The sequence below is a fragment of the Siphateles boraxobius genome, unplaced genomic scaffold (genome assembly GCF_051911475.1).
Source record: "Siphateles boraxobius isolate OS27281-9 unplaced genomic scaffold, OSU_SipBor_1 33, whole genome shotgun sequence".
NCBI lineage: Eukaryota > Metazoa > Chordata > Actinopteri > Cypriniformes > Leuciscidae > Siphateles > Siphateles boraxobius.
The window spans coordinates 10,503,921-10,523,107 of record NW_027508953.1 but is presented as its reverse complement, the minus strand read 5'-3'; the positions used below and the strand labels follow the sequence as shown (position 1 = coordinate 10,523,107).

Sequence of the window (19,187 nt, the reverse complement as noted above, 5' to 3'; positions counted from 1 at the left end):
AAACTACATAAACACAGAGACTATATAAAAGTTTAAGGAACACCCAGTCAAAACAGAGACGGAAAGAGAGGGAGAAAAAAGACAGAAACATTTCTTACTATCAAAACATTCAACACAGACAGTCTCAGCGAGAGATCTAAAGTGCTAATACATTGTGTCATATCAATTTCATAGGTTATATATATCAATAAGATCAGGGTGGAATGGAAACACTTAGCCTCCCTTCTGCACTTCTTAGCCAGCGGCAAAAGGGGGGCACAGTGAGCGTGTGTGTGTGTGTGTGTGTGTGTGTGTGTGTGTGTGTGTGTGTGTGTGTGTGTGTGTGTGTGTGTGTGTGTGTGTAAGGTTGGAAAAGGAGGCGTAATGGAAAAAAAGACCGGGAAAAAGGTGAAAATTTTACACTTGCTTCAAAGGCGCCTAAAATTGTGTGGTTACTCTAAAAAGTGTGTGTGCATGTGGATTTCATCATTTCTGCCTTTGAAGCAAGTGTAAAATCTTCACCTCCAAAACCACCGATTGTGGGTGCGCAAATGAGTGATTATATGGTTTTATGCTTTTTCTAAATGAAATATGATGGAAATGAAGTACAGATTGTAATCCACCATCATAAACATGCCACATACAGTTACATCTTACAATTACAAACAACACACACACACACACACACACACACACACACAGTCAGCAATTTGTCTTCATAATTTTTCACAACTCTACCTGACATTTACTTTGATTACAATTTATCACATCTGTAATCTCTTTTTTTACGGAATGTATTCTGCTTTCATCTGGCACACAGTCATCTGTGAAGAAATCACCTATTAATTACAGAGAAGAAAAGAGGAAAGAGAGAGAGAGAGCAACCGAGTGTGTTTCAAACAAGCTATGCTTGTACACACAGGACCGATAAATGATAAATTAAATAATAAGAGGGCTGACGTAACTATAAATCAAGTGCATAAGAACATGTTCGGCATGTGCGCGACAACTTAATTATATAGTACCTGTTTGAGTGTGTGTGTGTGTCTGTGCACAAACCTATATGTATGTGTATATGCATGATTACACAGCATTTTTGAGAATTGCTTAAAGGTAGCCTATTTTTTAACATGCCTCAACATCCTCCTTGATAAAGAATACTATGTTTGTTCAGCCTGAAATATTAAAGAACAGAGTTTTCCATTTTCAAAAAAACCACTGATAAAACCAATTATTTAGATATAATAATGACATATATTATAAAACATATTGCATTAAATAATATAAAACTGAAATTTCCCACTTTTTAATTGAAAAACAAGTTTTAATAATTTTAATAATATTTTAGCTAATTGAAAAAAAATTGCACTCAGAAAATATAAGTAATTTTTAAACTGTTATGCAATTCACCGCTGTCTGTTCAGAGCAGTACCTTCTGGAAACCACCAGAGGGAGCCTGTTGTTCACTAAGTACAAAGCACAGGTTAAGGTGTGTATTAAATGTGTGTGTGTGTGTGCCCGAGGATAATTCCTATATTCCCTCATTGATTATTTGAATATGAGTCTATAGATATTGTCAGAATTGATCCATCCCTTTATAATGGTCTATAATAAGTCTAACTACTATTATCTAAATATGATTTATACATGCCAGGTAATACTTGTTATTTCACTAGATCTTATTGCAGACACAAATTATATGACAAAAGAAAAAATGAAAGAAAAAGGATAAGGAAGGATTCAATTGTCAAACGGCAACAGCATCCAGCACAACAGCACATGCATGCAAACGCACGCAAACACACACACACACACCGCAACCCTTTTCCCTCATAAACTAACCATCAAAAACGAGTGATATTGAGTGGATTAAACAACTTTTTTCCAATCCACATTTTCCCCTGCAGCCCACCACTCTAAATGCTCTCTGGAAAGATCTGGTTGATTTGAAGTGCTTTTAATAAGAGTCATAAACTGTCATTGTATCTTAACAAGAAGTAAAGTTTCCATGCACTCATTTCCTCTTGATTAAGTGCGAGATTAAATTTCAACATAAAAGGAAGAGCTAGAGAATAAATCCGATGGAAGGATATCGTTTTCTTACAAAAAGCATTTCTGTGTTATGAAAACCTAATTGTTGTAGGCCATGCGCAGACCAGATATTTGTGGACTTGGATGAAATAATATATACTAACCTTAAAGATGCCAACCCAGTCTTTGGGATGTGGGGTGATGAAAGAGGTGAGTGTGTAATGACATTCAAGCGCTGCCTGCGGGAGGAAGCTTTTCCCAACATTCTGGAAGATGACATGGGCGAAGTTGGATGTCTCCATGACAACACTTCCTCCTCCACCTGCAGATAGTCCTGACGACATCATTAGAGCTCAAGGAAAGCCTGTGATTGGTCTATCTGAAACAACAAGGAATAAAAACTTACAAAGAAATAATGAAGATTGAGATTTTCTCTTTCATAATATAAGGGATAATGTTCAGTAAGATGGTCATTATTGCGAAATAAACCCCAACTGGGACCTGTATCACCTTGGAGGTTTTCTTTTCATTATTGTTCTGCATTAATACTTATCTATTTACCAAATAAATAACAAAATGGACTCGAAATATTGATGTGATTTGAAATTAATTATTAGTGCTGTCAAATCGATTAATTGTGATTAATTGCATCTAACATAAAAGTTTGTGTATGCACAGTATTGTGCAAAAGTCGTTTGGCACGTTAGTATTTTCATTAAAAAAATTGTTTTAAGACAGTTATTTATATATTTATTATATAATAATAATTTATATATTATATATTTCCTGTGTCAGTAGGAAATATCAGTTTACATTTCCAAACATTCCTTTTGCCATTAATTGTAATAATCCATTGATAGTTGTGTATGCACAAGGAGTCTGACAACATCCATTATGCTCCACATGGAGATCTGATCTCACAATCATTGAGTCTGGGATTACATGAAGAAACAGAAAAAACTGTGGCAACAAGACTCTTGAAGAAAATGACCTATATATATATATATATATATATATATATATATATATGAATGTGTGTGTGTTTGTTTGTAACTGTATATTTGTATGTATATATATATATACATATATTTTTTTAACAAACTTTTATGTTAGATGCGCTTAACCGAGATTAATCGATATGACAGCAATTGAAATTATCTTTAATTAATTATTTAATTCATAAATAAAAAAACGATAACACAGGCACAGCTATGTAGAAAACATTGGTTTTAAAGAAACGAAAGGTTACAACGTTGCCCTGGAATTTTTTGGAAACATTTGTTGTGATTAACCAATCAGAATCAAGTATTACATGAAGCTTACATAAGATCTCCCCTGCTTCATTTTAATTCCCGAGATGTTCACATACGTTTATATTTAGTTCATGATGTTACCGTGAAAGTTTAGTGATATTATAGACTAGAGGAGTTTTTATTGAAAATTGCATGATGGTGTGTTTAAGCCATAGACAAATAGCAATGAACTACATATCATTCTACTGCATAAAAATGTTATAAGATGCTTAAGCATTTCCGAGCTGACATACATTTGGTTTAATCCTAAAAGCAGCTGCTTGAAGAAGACCTGCCCTGTTTCAGGCCGGATGGGGCGATGCCGAGTAGGCCTGTATAGATGCCAGTGCTGCTGATGCTGCTGTCATCACTGTTCAGGCCTTTCACCTCAATGACAGCTCGAATGAAGGAATATAGAAAATGGCATACGCGCAATCAACTCGTTACACGTAACATTCATTCGTGATCTTACTAAAACATGTTATTCTTAAACCAAAAGCCACTTTCTAGACACATTTCACTTGCATCATCATGTTGCTAACTACCAAGTCACTTCGGGTTTGAATGATAGTTAGAAGTATATTATAGTATAGTTTGTATAGCATATATAGTTTCTTCTATATATCATTTTCGACATAATCACTGCCGGTGTCCTTAAAGGATAGGCTGATAAAATGAGTTTTAATCACTCCGCTGCAATCCCACCCCTAAACACATCGAGATGGACAACATGCGATTCCATCATATATTTCCAAGATTATCGCTATATCTACATATTATAGCCGTCGCTCATTAAGTCCGTTATACCTGTAATCCATGTTTACTTGAAGATCTGTAACTCTTGTTGGTTAGATTGCAAGACAACGCAGATTAAGCGAGTCTCTGTCATGTATAGCTGAACCGGGTGTCAACATGTTTTGGGAATCTAGAAACGTCATTGCTACTTCCGGTCGGTTGGTCGCTGTGATTGGTTTATTTACCCTCGTCACAGAAATTCGCTGTTTACTATTGGTTAGTGAATAACCCCAACAAAATAGGGATGGGATTGGGAGGTTCGACTCTTTTCAACAAATTCGGTTCTTTCGGACTGGAACCGGTTAAAAAAAAACTCGGTTCACTTCAAATCTTGCTATTAGCTTAGAGATTTCGTTCGATTCGTAAACGAATCCTTTCAATCCAACTCATCGTTAACGAATGCAACCTTTGATCATTTAATATTTTTAGTTTTGAAATTAGATTAGGAATTACTTACTAGATATACGGCTGTGTAGCCTACGTATAGAGTATATGTGTATATAAAAGGTGAGGGTGATGATAAGCAAGCAAATCAATAATCTAATGCACTAAAATGTGATACTAATTTACATTTACAAAATCCACAAGAAAACGAAACACTTGCTTTTAAATAACAGTTCCCACATGTTATGGAAAATGATTTTTCACGACTTTCTTGATACTGTATAAAATATTTTTAAATCATTTATGAATATTAACCTCACAAACAACAGTTTCTAGTGAAGAGATATTTTAGACATAACTAAAATTACTAAAGAAATGTACACGTTTATAAAGGGAACCCTACACTATTGGAGCAGTCCGTGTTCTAGGAACATTTATTTTGTTTTGTTTTATTTATTTATTGCACTTATTTATCATTTCAAATTTTCATGTATTTGTAATAGCACCTAAAGAGATTAGCACAAACTGTCACTATAGGATTTGGAATATTTGCAAGGACAACACTATCATAAGTTCACTTAGAAGTTTAAAACGTCTAAAAAATCACAGCAGGAGGAACTCGGGGAGAAACTGCCTGATAACTCGCCGACTAATCCTTATCAGTGATTGGAGGAAGGGGGCTGTCAATCATAGAGCCCGCCCCCTGAGTTCCTGACTCGTTCACTACTATCAATGAGGCGCTGAGGTCAAGAGAAATAACCATGGCCGCTTTGTTTAGAGGGTGTCGGAATTTGTATAAAAGAAGCCATAAACATGTGGAATTCATAATGGGTATGTAATTTCTGAATTGATTCTTAATTGATAGTCCACAGTGATTAAAGCGCCGCCAATGTATTGCACAGAGCACTTTGGAAATTCCATTTTTTCCATTGATTTGTTTGTCAGTCTGCAAAATATATAAACATATATAACTATACTTGAACTTTTATGTCAAAATATATAAACAGACATTGTGCACAATAACCAAGTCACTGTTTGCTTTTTATGCATCAGAAATGCAAGTTGTGAAATGCAGCTTGGTGTTTGAGAGCTCAACTGTAAACTAAACAATTAAGTGTTATGAAATGAAGACATGTCACCCTTCTCACCAACTTAAGATAATGGACTTAAGCTTTTTTGTCACCTCATTTAGTCAGGTTAAACATAATATATATGTTTATTTTGAGTTTTCCTCCAAACATCTGGATCTTTATTGTTTTCAAAGTCTTTAAAAACTATTGATATTGATGGTTAAATGAATTTATGTTTATCTTGCGAAGACTTCTTAATGGTGCTCAATGTTGTATTATATGAATTTGATTGATTAGACCCCTGTTATACTGACATTACATTGATTTTTACAGGATTGCTCTCACATGTTTACGGATTTATAGACCTACGTTAAAAACATCTTCTGTTGTCAGTTTTGGTGCACTCTTTGACCATTATGGCTTTCGGTTTAAATAGAGAAGATTGTAATTTACATTTTCTTTCTGTGTGTGGTTTTTCAGCATCCTGTAGTAGATCAATGGCCTCCAAGACCCCAGTGGGTTTTATTGGACTGGGTAACATGGGGACACCTATGGCTAGAAACTTACTGAAGCATGGATATCCTGTCATTGCTACTGATGTCTTCCCTGAGTCTTGCAAAGAGCTTCAGGATTCAGGGGCACAGGTATAAGTGTATGTTTCTCACAAAATGCTCTCAAAACAAAATAAATCGCCATCATACTCTTGTTTGCTTTATGTCTAGACTGTACAGATCTGTTTATGAGTCTATGGAAATAATTGCCCTGCTTTTCCTGTCAGATCTTGGATTGCCCCGCTGAAGTGGCTGATAAAGCTGACCGCATCATCACCATGCTACCATCCAGCCCCAATGTCATTGAGGTTTACACAGGTTCCAATGGCATCCTTAAGTATGTCGTCTCAGAAAAAACTGTCAGCAGTGTTTAATGGCATGTAAAATGTAGTACTAAAGTAACATTATATGTTATAGTATTGGAGTTATAGTTTACAGCACTTTACACCAGTAGTTGGCCAATATTTGCTTTTTAATGGCTGATGCAGGTTTATACGCTACCGTTCAAAAGTTTAGGGTCAATACAGTTGTTTTTTTAAAGGATTTTATACTTTTATTTATCAAGAACCTTAATTCTTTTCATCAAAGAATAAAATGTGTTGCATGTATCATTCCACAAAAATATTAAATTGTTTTTAACATTGATAATAATAAATAATGTTCATTGAGCAACAAATCAGCCTATTAGAATGATTTCTGAAGGATCATGGTCCCAAATTTTTGCCCGTAGCAAATGAGATGAGCTTATTTTACACAATATTTATTTAAAATATTTGTTTATTATATATACATTGACAAGTAAATGTTTAGCTCTGACATGTAATCATGCATAATTTATTTCATAAATTTTATGACAACTTTTGTATTTCAAGTTAATATTGTTGGTAAGAAAAAATCCTAAAAAATATAGGCCAACGTAACATGTCTAAATTTGGATTGCACAACACAATAGATCTGCTTGAATATTCCTAAGCTTCTTGTCTTTCCAATGATATTTAGCCTTCTGTTTCTTGATTTTGTCCTCTCCATCAGGAAGATAAAAAAGGGCACCCTTCTCATTGACTCCAGCACCATCGACCCATCAGTGTCCAAGGAGATGGCTATTGCTGCTGAGAAGATGGGTGCAGTGTTCATGGATGCTCCGGTGTCAGGAGGTATGACCAACCTGGAAACAACCTCTTATTACCATTAACGTTATATTCTCTTTGAGTTTGATTGACAAGATCACGTTGTTTCGATTTCTTGGAAGTGCTCACTGTGGAGACGCAGTTACGGTGTTACGTGTTGTTTAATGATTGAACTGTGTTGTCCTTTAGGATTAATTGTTGTCAGTAGGTTCACAGATGTGCTGCATGTGTCTGGGTTTGTCTGGTCAATGATGTCATTTTGGATATTTTTGATACTCATTTTGATTTCCTATAGATGCTTGTTCCTATGGCTAATGCTCTATTTACAGATAATTTAGATATAGCAACACTGAAGTTAGCTCAGAAAGTTTAAATTGTGTAATTTAAAGGAGAACTCCGGGCAATTTTTAAGTTAATCTTGATCGTTAGACCTTTGTGAGTACTGACTATAGAAAAAAAAACGAACCGGATTGGTGCTTGCTACGCGGAGCTGCGACCGCGAATGCCCAGAGCTCCCACCCAGCTAAAACGGCAGCTATGGGGGCATGGACATAAAGAGCGTTTTTGAGCCTCTTAACAGATACAAAATGCAATTAAAATGTCTGTCCAACATGAACAGGGACCCTACATGTGAACAAGATGCGTTTAGAAACTTAGCCATTGTTTCAACTCACCTAAATAGTCTTTTAGACGGCTAGCTGTAGTCTCGCGCTGCAGTCCCATGCTGTAGCCGGAAAAGGTAAACAATGTCCAGGTGGGAGGAGCGTTGATCATGTGCGACGAGTTATGATCAGAGTTGCTTACAAGTGAAGAAGAAATGGTTCATGTTTGTGCCTTTACGAATTGTGGCAACAGAATGCGAAAATATAAGAGCTTAAATTTTCATTGTCTTCCTTTTCATGACCTCGAGATTCTGCAGTTGTGGCTAGTTGTACTTCAACTTGATGTGCAAACTCCCGTAGTACTACGCGCTAAAGATTACCGCATTTGCAGCGAATACAACAATACAATTACAATTCAAGTCGAAGAAGCTATTGAAATAATTAAAGCTTTGTAAATAAGACTACAAAAACATTCATGCACATCTCTCCTCATGCCGTGTGTGCCCAAATGGAAGGATAAATAAAGTTTACATTACCTCCACAGTGGTTGCACCCGTCATCGTACATGGAATGGCATTTTTCTTCAAACGGCCCCGCTGTGTTGAGTGTGTGTAGTCATCCTTGTCAAAGTGTTCGCTGCAAATGCGGTAATCTTTAGCGCGTAGTACTTCTACTGGAGTTTGCACATCAAGTTGAAGTACAACTAGCCACAACTGCAGAATCTCGAGGTCATGGAAAGGAAGACGATGAAAATTTAAGCTCTTATATTTTCGCATTCTGTTGCCACAATTCGGAAAGGCACAAACACGAACCATTTCTTCTTCACTTGTAAGCAACTCTGATCTTAACTCGTCGCACATGATCAACGCTCCTCCCACCTGGACATTGTTTACCTTTTCCGGCTACAGCACGGGACTGCAGCGCGAGACTACAGCTTGCCGTCTAAAAGACTATTTAGGTGAGTTGAAACAATGGCTAAGTTTCTAAACGTATCTTGTTCACATGTAGGGTCCCTGTTCATGTTGGACAGACATTTTAATTGAATTTTGTTTCTGTTAAGAGGCTCAAAAACGCTCTTTATGTCCATGCCCCCATAGCTGCCGTTTTAGCTGGGTGGGAGCTCTGGGCATTCGCGGTCGCAGCTCCGCGTAGCAAGCACCAATCCGGTTCGTTTTTTTTTTCTATAGTCAGTACTCACAAAGGTTTAACGATCAAGATTAACTTAAAATTTGCCCGGAGTTCTCCTTTAAGAGGAAAAAAAAATGTCTAAAGTAATTTTAGTCCCTTTTAATGTGCATTTATGTTTGTAATTGTTTACCTTAAAGGTGGGGTAGGCAATTTCGGAGAGGCTAGCAATAGCAAGCTAGCTTTGAAAGCACAAGATTCCTTCAGAGCGTCTCCAAAGCCTTGCCTCCTCCAAAACACACAAATGCACACAGCAGAGTCTGCAAAGCATCACGAGAGACTATGTTAAATTACCTAATGTCTCAAAGCACATAACATTAGAATAATACTGAACGTAAACAATTTACAGAGCTCTTACTTGTACCACCTGACTGCTGCAGATTAATTTCGCCATTGATAGTGTTGACATAGAAACACAAAAAATCCAAGTCTGAGGATGCAAACATCTCTGTGTAGAACGTCACGGCTGCCATCTTGTAAATACGGTTATGACATGGCATGAACGCAGCATAAGCTCTTTTTTTTAGTTCAGGAGGAACTGTAGAAGGTGGCTGCTGTTTGGTTGTGTGTGGAGGTATGGATATTCATATGTTGACAGGCAAGTAGGACATCGTATCATTGCATTTTTTTTGGTCCTGAGACTTCCACAGAAAATATATGGAATTTCATTTTATATGAAGACCACTTCTATTATTGATTGCTATCAGGATGTGAAGAGAGTTTCAACCAGCAGTGTAACAAAAGGTGTTTATAAAAAAAATGTGTCTACCCTACCTTTAACACACTAGAACAGGAATGGGCAATGTCGGTACTGGAATGCCGCTGTCCTTCAGCGTAATAAATACATAATAATTAATTAACTCACCTGCCTGTAGCGTTAGTAATCCTGAAGATATTGAGTTTGTTTAGTTGTGTTTGATTAGGGTTGGAGCTAAACTCTGTAGAACAGCACTTTTCTGTGGTGTGATCTGTGTTAAGAGTGATTGAAACTGCTTGGAAGAATGTCTGGACACTGATCTCAATTTGTGAATAGCCAACATGTAGAATATTTACAATCAGAAATCCTGTTGTGTGGGGGGAACCCCAACGACTAATGCGCACAAACTCTGTAGATTGTCACGTGGAACAAACCGACACCCAATCAGAAAGCGAGCTAATGGAAAACTTTTTCTTTTATTCCCTGCGATTTTTCTTTAAAACAGTCCAAATTTCTTCCTCATGTTTGTTTACTGTAAAGTCACGTTTGACCAAAAGCGGTTTTGCAAGATTTCCCGTGTTCACAGTTGGGACTCTGGTTGTTTGTGAATGAATCTGTTGTGTGTGTGATGTACTGTCCTGGTCACATTGCGGCACTCAACATACTATAGGAACAAAACTGTTAAATCTGTGATTTTTATGTTTTGTTTTGTTTTTTTTTGTTTATCGTCATGTTTGTGGTCTCTCACCCATTTTGAAAATCTGATGAGATTTTAAAAGTCTTTTAATGTAAACCAGCCTCTAGTGTCAGTGCAGATAAATCAATTTCTGTAGAGTTAATATAAAGAAACCTACAATTTTCCAGAAACACAAGCACACTGCAGTTAAATTATGCAGATTCTCTGGTAAGGCTCTGTGACAGGGCCTTTAATGGCCTGAGCCGTTATGGAGGACAGCGCTGTCAGTAGATTTCACTTTGATGGAGCCGTAATGTTGGCTCTCCCGATGCCTGGGCCTTTCATGTAGATAAAAGGCCATAAAGAGCTGAGAAACTGCCCTGGACAAGCACATGTTTAAGATGCACAACTTGTGTGAGTGGGGAAACTCCTCAGGCATTAAAGCTTTGCTGGATGTATGTTTACTGATTGGCGTCTGTAGTGCAGACAAGATTTTAAAGAGCCTGTGTTTGGACTAGGCTATAAAAAAAGTGAATGGGTGTATGTGTTCATGCCCTTGGACTAGACTGAGCTAATCCCTCCTTAACATCTTAGCGGTTACGATTTGCCATTTTCCCCAGATATATCCTTCTTTCCTTTTGGTTGGAAGCCAAATGGAGGGGTCAGAGACTTGTAACAACTTTTTTCAAAATAAAGCAATTATCATGATGCAAAAAAGTAGGATTTTTTTAAAGACTATCCTGGTCACTCTTAATTATAAAAAGTGAACGAGGCCAATCATGCTCAAAGATGACAAAAATAGTTCTAAAAGTAGTCCGTACAACTCCTGCACCATAATTCCAAATCCTTAAAAGCCATAAAATAGCTTCATGCATAATATATTATTAATAAATTATGCATAATTACAAGTAACTTACTTTAAACCAAACCTTAACCAACTCTATAGTAAGTAACATGTAGTTAATTAATATTACTCTGTACTTATTGGAGTAAGTACAATGTAACTACATCACCTTCAAATAAAGTGTAACCCATTTTTATCAGTCCTATTGTAATTGCCTAATTGCGTTGATCCATAATTTAAAAATTCTCTTTTTGGGTTCCACAGAAATTCAAACAAATGAACTGTCCCTTTTTTGCACATTCGTTTGACCAAAAAACAAAACAAAGTCCTGTCAAATGAATTTTATAGAGCACATTAAAAGTGCTATCAGATCAAAAATACAACACCTCAAATAGTATGAAGCAATCAGCATTCAATTAATTCAAACATAGTACAGATAAACAATAGATTATGACCTGAACTTTAAGAGAGAATGAATACGCGTCAGTAGTGCGGGACAACAAATAGTTTTTTATGGCCTCCACACTTTTATCAAGTCTATGGGGAACATTTATCAGATCACATTAGAAAACACAGCTGCACTAGCACTTCTAAACAGAGTGTCCAGAAGGTGGCACTCCAGCCATCATGACGCCATTGTGCCGGTTCACAGCAATCTCCCATCGCCTGTCCTCTCACATCAGGTCTCTGTTGTGGAAAGGAGAATTTTCATGTGTGTGTGAGATCATGTTGTATTTTGTTAAAAGCTGATTTTCTTTTGATATAATTTTATACTCTTGGTTTTGTGTTCCTCTCTCTGTGCGTCACTAAGGTTTGGCACGTCAGACTATGTTTCTCAAATAATACACTCGTAAAATGACGAAGGAACTCTGTCTTTTTCTCTCTCTTTGTCTTCTTTTGCGTAGATTTGTAATAAACTCAAAGGCACAGACCTCACTGTCTGCTGTTGCAGAATTGGACCCACAACAAACCCCCGGCTAACGTCACACTCTCTGAAACGTGGGGTGTGTGGCCATTGCCGCGTCTAACAAGTGCTCGGCTAGTTAACAGTAATTACCCACATTCCTCGGTTTTTGCTCAGATTGCGGCCACGCTGTTGCTCACTCTCACTATGAAGCTCACGTGGGAAAACTTCGACCCTCTGTGCGAGAGAGCGTTTGTGTCACAGTTTTGTGTGTGGTGGGACTGGGTTAAATCTGTTTATTTTGCATTTTGTAAGGCAGTGTTTCTGCTTTGCTCTCGTGGTGTCTTAACCTCAAGTCAGTGTGGTATTTACTAACGTACGTAAATCATAATGTATATTTATCTAACGTGGTCACTAACGGTGCCATATTCACGTTTAACAGTTAAAATACCCTTTGTTTTCCTTGTCTCAGATTTAGACCCTAACTGAATGTGTGAAATTGTCTTCTTTTCTTCTCTCCTCTCATTTATTATCACTGATCTAACAGCCTGCATGCATGAGCTGTCTCAATGGAACAGCCTTCACCCATCAGGCCAATATGTAGATCAGCTCTAATAAAGGAGAAAATAACAGTCTCAGGGTTTCAGATGGTCCTTTCAAAATGCATTACAAGTTTATGTGTTAATGTGTCAACTAAGTCCCTCATGTGACCAAACAGACATGAAGAGAATATTTACATATTTCTTTTATTAAATCAGTACTTTAGTCAGACCAGATTTGACTTATTAAATGTCGGGGTTTTTTTTCATCAATTTACCCATATTCATATGTTGCAAAATGAGTAAATAAATTGATATTATTATATTATTAATAAAAAACTTTTTTTCATGTTTTATAGCATTCAGTGTTAATGGGGGTCTGTTAAGCTGTTAGCTGATAGTATTAACATAACTCACTCATAACGGTAGATTCGCTATCCCGATGGAACAGCAGATGCCCCTTCACAATAAAAAATCTGGTTTTTAGATTGACCAGAAACAAGATCACTCATGGAGAGGTGGGACCCCAGATACGTCCTAATGTGGTTCCCTTGCCGTTTTTGGGCTCCGTGAGTGCACTCATTAATATCTCTGCCCTCTGTCGGCCGGAGCAGGAGGGGGAGGAAGAGGCTGGCTGATAGATAGGTGAGTGACAGAGGAATTAGCATAACAAGATCCTCGCTGGGAAGGCCAGGGACTGGGAGACGTGGTGTGAAGGGGGTTGTCGTGTCTGTCCTGAACTCCAGATGGAAACAGACCCATAGCAGCTGTCTAACTGGGACCTTTATAGCACTGTGTGTGTGTTTGTGTTATGTTGTTGAGTCTGATTGAGCAGGAAACAATAATTGGATATCATGATATCAAACGATTTCAAGTCTAATTCTCTCAGTGTCTGTATATTCTGATGCATCTTCTGTACTTGATTGCTACTAAGAAGTGAATTAAAAGCTGTCCGTCATATTCTGGCGTCATCTGGTATGCACTTATGCCCCCTGTCGAGGAACTGTCATTCAAACACCCCCCCCCCCCCCCCCCCCCCCCACACTTTAAACAGTCACTGTGGATCAAAGAAGTGTGTGTATTTTTTTGTGTGTGTGTGTGTAAAAGATGAGTGTTGTTAAGCAGCTTTTAAGTCCTCAATTATGGATATTTTTAAAATGCCGATGATGGTACTATTAGAGGAACATGTGTGCATGTGTAAACGGCCACTAATCAGCATCCAGGAGCCGATACACTGATGGCTTCTGGTTTGGGAGAGCATTGATTCCAGATCATTCTTCACTAGTTGTCCACACTCAAAGGGACCGTGTGGTCGCGTGCTGTGGATGTGGGTTACGGTGGTGGTGATTAAAGTCCTGCTTAACTGAACGGTAAAGATAATCCAATAGTTGCCTCTGTATGTGCAAGACTCTTGTGTGACCGTGTGAAGGTTTACATTTTTGTGTGGTGGCTTGTAAACTCTTTTGCCTATATGATTCTGTCAGTACACCACAAGAGCGGCTGGCATAGAAACTATTAATCCGTGTGTGTGTGTGTGTGTGTATGTGTTTATATACAAAAAGAAGTGTATTAAGTTTTCTTGGAGTTTTAATTTGTCTGAGAAAATATCTCCTCTTGGTTGTAATTTGCTTGGTGTTTTAATTCGTCTGAGAAAATATCTCCTCTTGGTTGTAATTATAAGGTTTAGCCACATGAAGCTAGTAAATATGTTTGTTCCTGTTACGCTAGTAAGAGTGTTCCCACTGCATCAAAAGCCAAAAAATACAAAAAGGTTTCTTAAAGAGATAATTCACTCAAATGAACTATGCCAAAAACAATCTTATGCTATAATTTACTCACCCTCATAACGTGTATGACTTTCTTTCTTCTGTGAAATGCAACAGAAGATCAAGGTCAAGTAAAATTTATTTCTAAAGAATTTCAATTTCAGCATGTTAATGTTTATTATATCCTAATAACTTCATGCCTTTTAGTCACATTCAGCAGATTAGTGCTGGACAATCATATTAAAAAGCGAGCAAGCTATTGAGATATTCTATATAGTATGTATTGTATAGTATCGCCCTATGCGCGTAAACTGTATGCATGCTGAAAAATTATATATTGATATATAATATGATATTATAATATAATATTATATATAGAGCTAGGCAATAATTTAGTTACATTTTGTGACAAAATACATCAGGAAGATGAGATTTGCTATATAGCCTATAGTATATCGCTTTATGTTAGTGTATAATATATATCCATATAAAGTTGTATGTGTGTGTGTGTATATATATATATATATATATATATATATATATATATATATATATACCCGCGTCTCTGCTTCCCCTTTTCCACCAAAGCATTTTGAGAGCCGGTTCGGAGCCGGGGCCTGCGCGCGAACCAGTTATTTGTGTTTCGACAGCCAAAGAACCGGTTCTCGGCCAGGAAAACTGGCTCCAAAGCGGCACCAACTCTTTGCTGGACTAGAACCGTTCTGTTATCACGTCATGCTTACGTCGGGGGCTGGGAGCGGGTTTAGATGTGTTCTAAACATCTTTTCTGACCATAATAGGATCGCAAAGCCAGGAGAAAAATTGGCAGAAACACGATGTAGTCCGCCATTGTAATTGTTATGCTTGAAGTTGGCGCAAGCGTTTCTAGTTTTATTTTATTGAAAACATTGTTATGCTTGAAGTTGGCGCAAGCGTTTCTAGTTTTTTTTTATTGAAAACATTATGTAAGCAAAGAAGTAAACAGTCACAATATAGAACAAATAAATGGAAAGAAAAAAAAAAGACACAAGACAGGGGTACATAACTGATCAGAAAAGATTACATATCAAAGGAAAAGGTTAAAAGACTTACATATTTCAATTGTTTTTAAAGCCTTTTTGGTTCATGAGTTAGAGATAATCCCAAAGTAATGTTGTAGGTTTGCAAGCGTTTCTAATTAAGATGTATGGCGACGTACACCATGATGTAACAACGTCGTTCGCTGGGCGCTCTAGTCAGTGGAAAAACAAACAGGTTCTGAGAAGGTTCGCAAGTTGAACCAACTCCGAACCAACTTTGAACCAGCACCAGTTCCGAACCAGGGGTATCTGTAGGCAAGGGCATGGTGAGCTGGTGCCTGTTTACGTCATGCTGTGCCACAACATCCAATAGGAAAATTCAACTGCAGGAGCCACCGTTCAACCTGAAGTGGGCAGAATTCGTTTTTACACCATATATTGTAGAATTAAAACACTTTATACCCAAATGTCAAAAATTTACTCGAATCAATGAACAGCATTAATAAAGCCTCAGTCTTACAGATCATTAACTAAAAAAAGTTGTTTTAGGGTTCAGTCACACTTTTAGGTCTGTCTCAATCGCAGAATCCTTTCAGGGCAGTGAAATGTTCGCTCCCAAAAAAGTCCCACAATGCACTGTGAAAACCAGGGAGCATCTATGGGTACTATGTTCCCTTAACAGAAGTTCTGAAGCAGGAAACTTAAATCAAGTGAGCCAACTTACTACACATAATGATACGTGATAGATGTTTTTAAAAATACAAGCCATTATTTCATTATATTTCAGCATAAACATGCATCACTAGACAGGTAATGAACATAATCTAGCTAACATTTATAATTTATTTACGGTATGCACTTATATGTAACAAACAAAATATTTATCATAATGTACTTTAAATAACATTTTCAAGTATTGTCAGAAAGATTACCTCTGCTGTTGTCCATAAATACAGTCATGTTGTACAATGACGACGTTGTTACGTCGCTTGAAATAGTCATCAGTGTTCCAATGTGTAGTGAGCCAAGTGCCTAAATTCGTGAACACTATATAGTGATTCATGAGCTCAGGAGATATAGGACGCTGATTGAGACGCGGAGGAAATGAACACAGGAACTAGGGGCACAAAATTAAGCCAAAACGGAACATACTGTATAATTTTAATGTATCTCTGGACAATAATACAGTTTAAAAAAATAATCTAAAATGAAAAGCCTAAATTTAATCTGTTCATCATATAAATCGTGTCTCTTCAGAAAATTTGGACTGAACTGCTCAATTCATATGGATCGCTTTTACAATCCCTTAATTTTAACTTTTGTGCTAGTTGTGCTACATTGTCAATGGAGGGACAGAAATCTCTCAGATTACATTAAAAATATCTTCATTTGTGTTCTGAAGATGAACGAAAGCCTTACAGATTTGGAACGACATGAGTGGGAGTAAATTATGACAGAATTAAATTTTTTGGGTGAACTATCCCTTTAAGTCACTTATAATGTGCATTTAAGAATGCAACGTGCCAACCATCTTCCCAAACTTGTAATAAGAAGCATTTATAAACAGTCTGTTGTCAAAAAAAAACAACGTATTTCATACTTCTATTGATATTTGATATAATTATTATATTTATCTTTAACATATTTATTTATTTATTTATTATTTTATTATATTTATAATAATTATATATAATCACAACATTTTGTGCCAAATTGTGCAGCCTTACAAACAAGCACAGCAAACCTGGAGTTTTAGTGGGTTTTAAATCGGAATCACAGTTTTTATTAGATATTTTCCCCAAATCCTGAAGCCACATGTGTCAGTGGTTTTTTTGTTTTGTTTTTTTCTCTCCTTTTTTTCTTTTTTTTCTTCATACAGTATTGTTTTGGACCCCAATGGCCTTCATTATATGGACAAAAACAACTGAAACATTCTTCAAAATATCCTCTTTTGTTGATCCACACAAGAAAGACAGTCATATAGTTTTGGAACATGAAGGAGAGGAAATTACAGATTTTTCATTGTAAAAAGTGCAGTATGAGAAAAACTAAACTGACTTTTGAAAACTCATATTGAGGAGTTTAAGTGGCATGAGGACTGTATGCATTTATAGGCCTGATTATCCAATATGGACAAATATAGCTTTGATCATAAACTGAATGAATCGTTGACATCCTCTGATATAGCGTCTATTTTATCGAGGTTTGCCTAATGTTTTTACAGCAGTGTTTCTGGTATTGGAAACACAATAAGAACAGTTCCTAGAATGTTCTCTCGAGATCTCTTTAATGCCCTGCCAGCACAGTCGTTTAGAGAGACAATCACTTTCGAATCCCTTTTGTCTGTTTGCAATCAATGCTGGTCTTTTTACAGTCAAAAAGAAAAAGTTATTGATCAGCTCAGGAGGGTAGCTGATAGATCGCAAGTGTGTTTGTGTGTATGCGTCTGTTGGGGTGGGCTGGAAAAAGAAATGATTTAGTAATTTAGAGTCTTTATTACTTTCCGCAGTTCTAGAGGTTTGTTGAAAGATGACGAGGTTGCATTGGGGTTTTATTTACACACAATAAAAGATCAGAGATCTACACACTCGTTGAGGTGGTTCAACGTCTCGTACTGCCTGGGAAAAGAGGCTCATATCCACAAATGTAGTTTAATGTATCTGTGGCACTAATTAAATGTTTTTGGTGTTTTAAAACGTACTTAAAGCTTTAAGTGGCTTTTTTTAATGTTTAAGATGCTGGAAAGAGAGTTTTGGGTAACTAACACCACAAACAACTGTGTACGTCTCTGTCAGCGTTCACGTTCATGTGGGTTTCTTCATTATGTATTTGCTGTTATAGACTTAGATTTGACTTTCTACTTGTTTGAGTACTTTGGCTAACTGGATTATGTTTTCAGCTACTAATAAGAGATGCTCGGTCAGTCAGTTTAACACATTTTACCATTTTAAATATTTATTTTGCAATGCAAAGTTAATTATACTTTTATCTCTTATTAAATGACTGGATAAATACACAAATGCAAAGAAATGTCATCAAATTAAATGTAGATTTTAATTAACATTATTGTATTATGTGGCTTTAAGTCTCAATATGAAACTTTCAATGTCTGAGACAAATGCATAGTTTCAATAACATGGTTTAGAAGACATTATACATGACAGCAGAATACAGAAAGTATTTCAAAGAGCCACGTAATGAACTACAGTACGTTCCTCTGGTGTGATATTTGTTTTTTGTATGCCTCTGTCTGCGTTTGCATTTTGTTTCTGCACTGACTTTACATGGATTATTATTAGCATTGTAAATATGCTACTGTTATGTCTTCATTTTATGTGATAAACCAGTTTAATTTCAATAATGTGCACATTTTTAAAAAGGTAAAACTGCATATTAATGCTTGTTTATAGATAAACAAAGCACACAAATACGCACACATTTACTCAGCATAAGGGAAATGACAGACACGCTGAGCTAATGAGAGAATTATTGATGACTGATAAGTACGGCAAAAATCAATACAGGGGAAGTCATAAACTCTCTCTTTTCCTTTCTCTCTCACTCTTTCTTTATCCCCATTTCACTCGATCTATCTTGCATCAGCTCTTTTCTCTTGGTCTTTAATAATTAACTTCAACATTATTAGCTCTCAGTATAAACAGCCTATTCATTAGTGTTGACACACAAACAGACCACTCATCTCAAAGTACTCCATGCCTTTTTCCC

General features: G+C 36.6%; 2 protein-coding genes across 7 annotated transcripts in view; one reads left to right on the top strand and one right to left on the bottom strand.

Annotated features, from left to right (window-relative positions):
* Positions 1 to 4,244, bottom strand: part of tax1bp1a (Tax1 (human T-cell leukemia virus type I) binding protein 1a) — a 29,460-nt gene extending 25,216 nt beyond the window's left edge. For 2 of the 5 annotated variants that reach the window (XM_077195484.1, XM_077195487.1), the window contains exons 1-2: positions 4,110 to 4,233; positions 2,175 to 2,389 (exon numbers count right to left, since the gene is read on the bottom strand). In XM_077195484.1, coding sequence (XP_077051599.1) covers positions 2,175 to 2,357 — 183 coding nt within the window. In that variant the 5' untranslated portion in view covers positions 2,358 to 2,389; positions 4,110 to 4,233. Of the gene's footprint in view, positions 1 to 2,174; positions 2,390 to 3,556; positions 3,854 to 4,109 lie in introns of those variants that run through there. The other 3 variants (XM_077195485.1, XM_077195488.1, XM_077195486.1) reach the window with 3 other exon arrangements.
* Positions 4,245 to 5,185: 941 nt separating this feature from the next.
* The window catches only part of hibadha (3-hydroxyisobutyrate dehydrogenase a), a 29,007-nt gene continuing 15,005 nt past the window's right edge, over positions 5,186 to 19,187 (top strand). The window contains exons 1-4 of one of the 2 annotated variants that reach the window (XM_077195482.1): positions 5,186 to 5,312; positions 6,032 to 6,195; positions 6,330 to 6,439; positions 7,135 to 7,256. In XM_077195482.1, the coding sequence (XP_077051597.1) occupies positions 5,243 to 5,312; positions 6,032 to 6,195; positions 6,330 to 6,439; positions 7,135 to 7,256 (466 nt within the window). In that variant the 5' untranslated portion in view covers positions 5,186 to 5,242. Of the gene's footprint in view, positions 5,313 to 6,031; positions 6,204 to 6,329; positions 6,440 to 7,134; positions 7,257 to 19,187 lie in introns of those variants that run through there. The other variant, XM_077195483.1, reaches the window with a different exon arrangement.